Genomic DNA, 6,550 nt, shown 5'->3' with positions numbered 1-6,550 from the left:
GGTATGACGTCACAATCGACACTGGGGACCTGAGTATGTGCCTTATTATTTATTATTATTGTTGTGCTTGGTAGACATTTGTGAATACATTTACAAAGAGAGGGGCGAGAGAGGAGGGGGGAGAGAGGAGAAGGGAGAGAGGGGGGAGGGGGCAAGAGAGGTGGGCGAGAGAGGAGGGGCGAGAGAGGGGGGAGAGTGGGGGGGGCGAGAGAGAGGGGGCGTCACAATTCTTCTTCTTCGTTTGATATGACGTCACAATTGATGCTGGGGACCTGATACTGCAGGCACAAAGCTGCACATACTGGCACGCACCTATGGGCCCGCCCCGACGGGCCCGCACTAGTCATCTATAATGGCCAGAGCATAATTTGATACCAAAAATTCCGAAAATAAGTACTCAAGTCCTGTATATTGGTATATGGTCATTGTTGAATTCACTAAAATGTAGTGCAAGAAATACCCAAGTCCGTAATGTTTGAGCAAGAAGTTCCGAAGTCCATGACTGTCCAATCAAAATGCTGGCATGTGTCATGTGACAAGCTCTGAAAATGGCGACCATGGAGGCTGGACAGCATGGTGTGAATGAGGATAACCCTGATAACAGGCATGACAGGGGCAAAAAACTTAAAAGAAACCCTGGAGACTGGGCTAGAAAGAGAATGAAGGATGCCAAAGCATCAAGTATGTAGTTTCTATGCATTATACTTTGCTGGTACTGAAAAAAGCACTACATTCGTCATCAGCTTTTGAGCCCTCATAAAACGGTGCATGTGGCAATGCAGTGCAATGCTGTGCCGACCCAGATTCCCCGGATGTATTGGATGTATAAACACTGTACAGCCGTGGTCACACTAATTTCCGATTTAACTGAGTAATTTTGGACTTAACTGGGTAATATTGAAGTTAACTGAGTATTTCTGCATAAAATTAAACCACGAAAGGCAAGGAGACATAGCAAAAATGACTGTTTGGCAATCAAAAATGAGCAATGTGTGTTAAAAGTACCCAAGTCCAGCTATTTTGTCACAAAAAGTACCTAAGTCCAGGTATTTAGCTGCAAAAAGTACTTAAGTCCAGGTATTTAGCCACAAAAAGTACTTGAGTCCAGGTATTTAGCCGCAAAAAGTACTTAAGTCCAAAACGAATTTTCTCATTTTCTTCGTAATAAAGGATTATTTTTCCACAAAAAAGAGTTTGTCTGCTCTGTATAGCCCCTGGAACCAGCAACAGGCTCCATAGAATGCCACCTTTAAAAAAGTATCTGCAGCACGTTTTGAAAACTTTGATCCTCAATATCTCAAAAGTGTTATTTTGTGACAAAAGTACTTCTTGCACTCAGGTCTATTCTCATACATTCATAAATTGACACATGGCTTTTTCTAAGGTGGACAAACCAACATTTTTCGAAGGTGGACAAATAAACCAATATTTTTCTATGAATGTGGCCTCCACACCTGATGAATATGGAGGCCACATTCATCAGGTCAACCAATCCCATTCTTTGTCGACAGAAAGAATTTGTCCGAACTTTATATCTATTCTGACTATGATGGCTTTGACTGTGTGACAACTCCACCACAGTCAACATCGAGTCATCATGAAAAGCACCACCCCCTCCCTCCCCCCAACTAGCCCTCAGGTAATTGGTGTTACGTTTCTGCCTGCACTTTGGTCGTTCATTTCAGCCTCATCATTATTCATGATGCTCCATGGTTCCACCAATCACGTAAACCCGTCCTTTCTTTCTCTCAACCAATCAACGTTGAGGACATTACATTGTCACGTTCTAAACGAGAGTTTGGTGCTTCTTCTTCATCTGCTTGCGGTTTTATCCCGAGGAGTGCAAGTCGAAAAGCTTTTAAAATGTCCATCTTGTTGTTCTAATAAAATGTTTGTTTAAATGCTGTTAGCACCCTCTGGCAGTCATGATGAGCATCAGCCGCAGATTGAGTCTCACACAGTAAAACCGCATCATCTGCAATGATTGCGTGGGCACTCTTCATCACTCTCCATACATTTTGTGGCAACCCGTCCAAGATTGTGCCCAATAGCCCAGGAGACTGCTTCGGCAGCAACAACGCTATGTGCAGAGTATGGTCCCAGTGGATGGATGGATACATTTTGCTATATATATATATATATATATATATATATATATATATATATATATATATATATATATATATATATATATATATATATATATCATTACCCTCATAACAAAAATGCTGAAGTCATTTTTTCCAGTTTTGAGAAAAACACAAAAAACTGCAACAATTCTTCATCAACGAATATTAATTCACTATTTCTTGTGCTAGAGTTGTTAATGGAAGCTAGATGAAACACAAATCTTGTTACTCGTTATTATGATTATGTCATGGCTATGGATGACTAAGGCAGAAAATCTCAAAAACTGGAAAAAATGACAGGCACTTTTGTTATGAGGGTAATGATATATGTATATATATATATATATATATATATATATATATATATATATATATATATATATATATATATATATATATATATATATATTGGTGATGAGCCAAACGTTGTCTGCTTTTTGGTACCACAAAAATGTTGAACATTTAGTAGTGCTCTTTCAATGCTCCAAAATTTAAAAACAAGTTGAATTGTTATTTTGTTTAAAACTGCTTTATAAGTTTAAACTCTTGATCTTCTGAAAACATGAGTTTTTTTATTTCTTTTTATTTTTTTTTACAACCGGACATGTGGAGCAAGTGATTTAAAATGCTGTAACCCTGTGTTGTGGAATTTTCTCATTTGTTCTATTAACCGACTTGGTGTAAATCCTGTTACTCAATTTGTAAGAAACAATCAATTCACTGTCCACAATGAAAAGTACATTTGATCAGAGAACTTTTATTCGCGGTACCACGGAGTCCAAAACACTGAGATGTAAACATCCACAATGATTTGCACTAAACTAAGATTACATTTCCTGGCATTTATATGATTTTGTGGGCGTGGAGGGGGCTGATATGCATTAGGCAAAATAACTCCAACTGCAATGCGTGTCCACTGGGTGAAAGAGAATGACATAATCATGGCAAAAGTTGCAGTGTTATCAACCAGGTCACTTTGTTTCATAGTAAGACATTCCTTTAATCAACATTTGGGTTAAAAGACTCTTGGGTAAAGGGGAACAGAACTGACAGCCGATTCGACTATAGCAACTAAATTAAATTTATAAAGCACCAGCAACAATTATAATTGAGAGTACATGAATATAATTATTTTTTCTCCCACAAGTGTGTGTTTGTATATTTGTTTGTATGTCTGTATGTATATATGTATCATCTAATATGCCTGGTGTTGGCTTAATGGCTAGAGTGGTGGGCTTGATATCCAAGGGTCCTGAGTTCAAATCCCACGCAGCTATTTAATTAATACTCAATGGGGTTGACTTGGCTTGTCATCCTTCTGAGGTCAGCAAAATGAGTGCCAGCTTGCTGGTATCCTGCATCGGAGTGGCGACCCATCCAGGATTGTGCCCAATAGCCAAGGAGACTGCTTAGGCAGCACCAACGCTCTGCACAGGGTATGGTCCCAATGGATGGATGGATAGATCATCTCATTCTCCAAGAAGGTATTGATCTCGGAAGCTGAAACTTTCAGGGATTAATTGAAGGCACCCTTAAGTTGTGCATGGCAAGTTTCATTTGATTCCATCAAGTTTTGGAAAAAAAAAAGTTTATTTTGTATATCTTGGCATTTTCTTTCTTTGTGGGGAGGGTGGGTGCAATTGGAATTATCCAGGCGATATAACCAGAATGTATGAAATATGCACATAAGCAGTACGCATGTTTTGGCTTCATGTACTTAACCCGGGTTAATTTTCTTTTCGGAAGCGATCGAGGCAGTGATCTGTTGCCTATATACAACGCCCAAATAAATGGATGTGTCAGAAGAACGTGTTTCACACTTCTCTGTTATGGTATTAATAATCATAAAGATAATAAAATGAACCTCCTGTAGAGAGCGGGTGCTTCTGCCTTTTATAATTACAGAAGAGCTGCCACAATAATTGCGATAGCTTGAAAAGAGTTTGTGTTTTCAAGCCTGATCGTGTTCCATTGTTAAATTGTGGTATCGTTTTGTGCTTTACGTCGGTATTCTTCTTGCATTTGTTTTGTGGATTATTAGTGTTATAGTGTTGGTGGCAGGTTCGGTCATGTTACCTCTGTGTGGATCCTCATGCAGTCACACGTACAGGAGCTGGCCAGCAGGATTGACCCAAAGAAGGTGTACTTCCGGCAGGAGACACTTTGCACCTCTCTGGGAGGGAATAGGTGCCCAGTGCTAACGATTACAGCGATGCCACGGAGTGCTAACCACTCTGACGTACAGCTATTCCGTAAGTTGTGTGTGTGTGTGTGTGTGTGTTCACACCAGCTATCACTTGGAACCACATTGGCTCATATGGACTCACACAGGCTGACATACTCGTGTGCTGCAACAAAGACTTTAATATCATTGCACAAACTCGCTTGAATTTACACAGACACACGTTCATATGGACTCATACTGACCAGTTTGTTTCAACATATGGACTGACATATGCATTGTTTCTTATTATTATTAATAACACCTGTATTATCAAGAGACCAGACTGCAATCGTTGTGTTTCTTTTTCGATTTTCAGAACCATAAGTGTACAATGCTCTTGGCAGTAGTCTGTGTCCACACTACCAGCCCTTGTTAGACCAAGAAAACTTGCATGATTTTCCAATTGTGGCCAAGTTCAAAATTGTGTTTGTGGTTTCCTGCAAAGTAACTTTCTCTGATTACTATCGACTCCATCCGACTCCTGTTTACAATGGCCAGGCAATCGTCCCTATGTTTTCCTGACGGCACGCGTCCACCCTGGAGAGAGTAATTCCAGCTGGGTCATGCATGGGATCCTTAACTTCCTCCTCGGCAGCTGTCCGCTGGCACAGAGTGTCCAGGAGGCATTTGTGTTCAAGATTGTCCCCATGTTGAACCCAGATGGTGTCATCAATGGCAGGTGCTCTTTATTCCAGTGATTTCCATCTTTCAGCAATAAAAACACATCAATGCATTCACCTTGCTTACATAATCGATGCATTCACCTTACTTACACAACTGACACATTCAACCTGCTTACACATAGTCAACACATTCACCATGCTTACATAATCAACACATTCACCTTGCTTACATAATCGACGCATTCACCTTGCTTACACAACTGACACATTCAACCTGCTTACACATAGTCAACACATTCACCTTGCTTACATAATCAACACATTCACCTTGCTTACATAATCAACACATTCACCTCGCTTACACAATCGACACATTCACCTTGCTTACATAATTGACACATTCACCTTGCTTACACAATCAACACATTCACCTTGCTTACACAATCAACACATTCGCCTTGCTTACATAATCAACACATTCACCTTGCTTACATAATCAACACATTCACCTTGCTTACACAATCAACACATTCGCCTTGCTTACACAATCAACACATTCGCCTTGCTTACATAATCAACACATTCACCTTGCTTACGTAACACATTCACCTTGCTTACATAATCAACACATTCACCTTGCTTACATAATCAACACATTCACCTTGCTTACACAACTGACACATTCAACCTGCTTACACGTAAAGTCAACGCATTCACCTTGCTTACACAACTGACACATTCACCTTGTTTACACAACTGACACATTCAACCTGCTTACACATAAAGTCAACACATTCACCTTGCTTACGCAATCAACATATTTACATTGCTTACACATAAATTCAACACATTCACCTTGCTTACATAATCAAAACATTCACCTTGCTTACACAGACAATCAACACATTCACCTTGCTCACACAAACAACACATTCACCTTGCTCACACAATCAACACATTCACCTTGCTTACACATATTGCATTATTGATCCTGCTTACATATCACTGGATTTACCTTGTTTACCTGTCACTGCTTTCACCTTACTTACACATATCGTCAACTTTGTCTTGCTGACACGATTAATGTAGTCACCTTGCTTATGCATCCCTGCATTCATCTTGCTTATTACTGCATTGACCTTACATATTGCATTCACATTGCTTACACAAATGCATTCAACTTGCTTCAACATCACTGCATCCGCCTTAGTTAACTATATCACTGCATTTACTCATACGTTGTTTAAACATATCACTGCAGTCACCTTGCTTATGCATATGTGTTCATCTTGCTTACCAGTTTCATTGTGTGCAGCTTGCTTACACATATAAATGCATTCACGTCACTTACACATATCAATCCACACTATATAAACATTCACATTGCATACGCTATTGACAACATTCATCTTGCTTACATATCACTACATTTTCCATTGCTTACACATATCAGTCCATACACCTTGCTTATATGATGTATACATTCACATTGCTTACACATGTTACAACATTAATCTTGCTTACATATCACTACATTCCCACTTCACTTAATACATCCACTTCACTTCACACTC

General features: G+C 39.6%; 1 protein-coding gene across 15 annotated transcripts in view; it reads left to right on the top strand.

Annotated features, from left to right (window-relative positions):
• Window positions 1–6,550, top strand: part of AGTPBP1 (ATP/GTP binding carboxypeptidase 1) — a 127,710-nt gene that overhangs the window by 95,602 nt on the left and 25,558 nt on the right. For all 15 annotated transcript variants that reach the window (XM_085846145.1, XM_085846146.1, XM_085846156.1 and 12 more), the window contains 2 exons: window positions 4,228–4,381; window positions 4,852–5,032. In XM_085846145.1, the coding sequence (XP_085702271.1) occupies window positions 4,228–4,381; window positions 4,852–5,032 (335 nt within the window). The remainder of the gene's footprint in view (window positions 1–4,227; window positions 4,382–4,851; window positions 5,033–6,550) is intronic.

The sequence above is a fragment of the Eptatretus burgeri genome, chromosome 11 (assembly GCF_056783735.1).
Source record: "Eptatretus burgeri isolate ZD-2024b chromosome 11, Ebu_testis_v1, whole genome shotgun sequence".
In the NCBI taxonomy this organism is placed as follows: Eukaryota; Metazoa; Chordata; class Myxini; order Myxiniformes; family Myxinidae; genus Eptatretus; species Eptatretus burgeri.
Note: the sequence above shows the minus strand (reverse complement) of the source record. Positions and strands in the feature narration are given on the sequence as shown.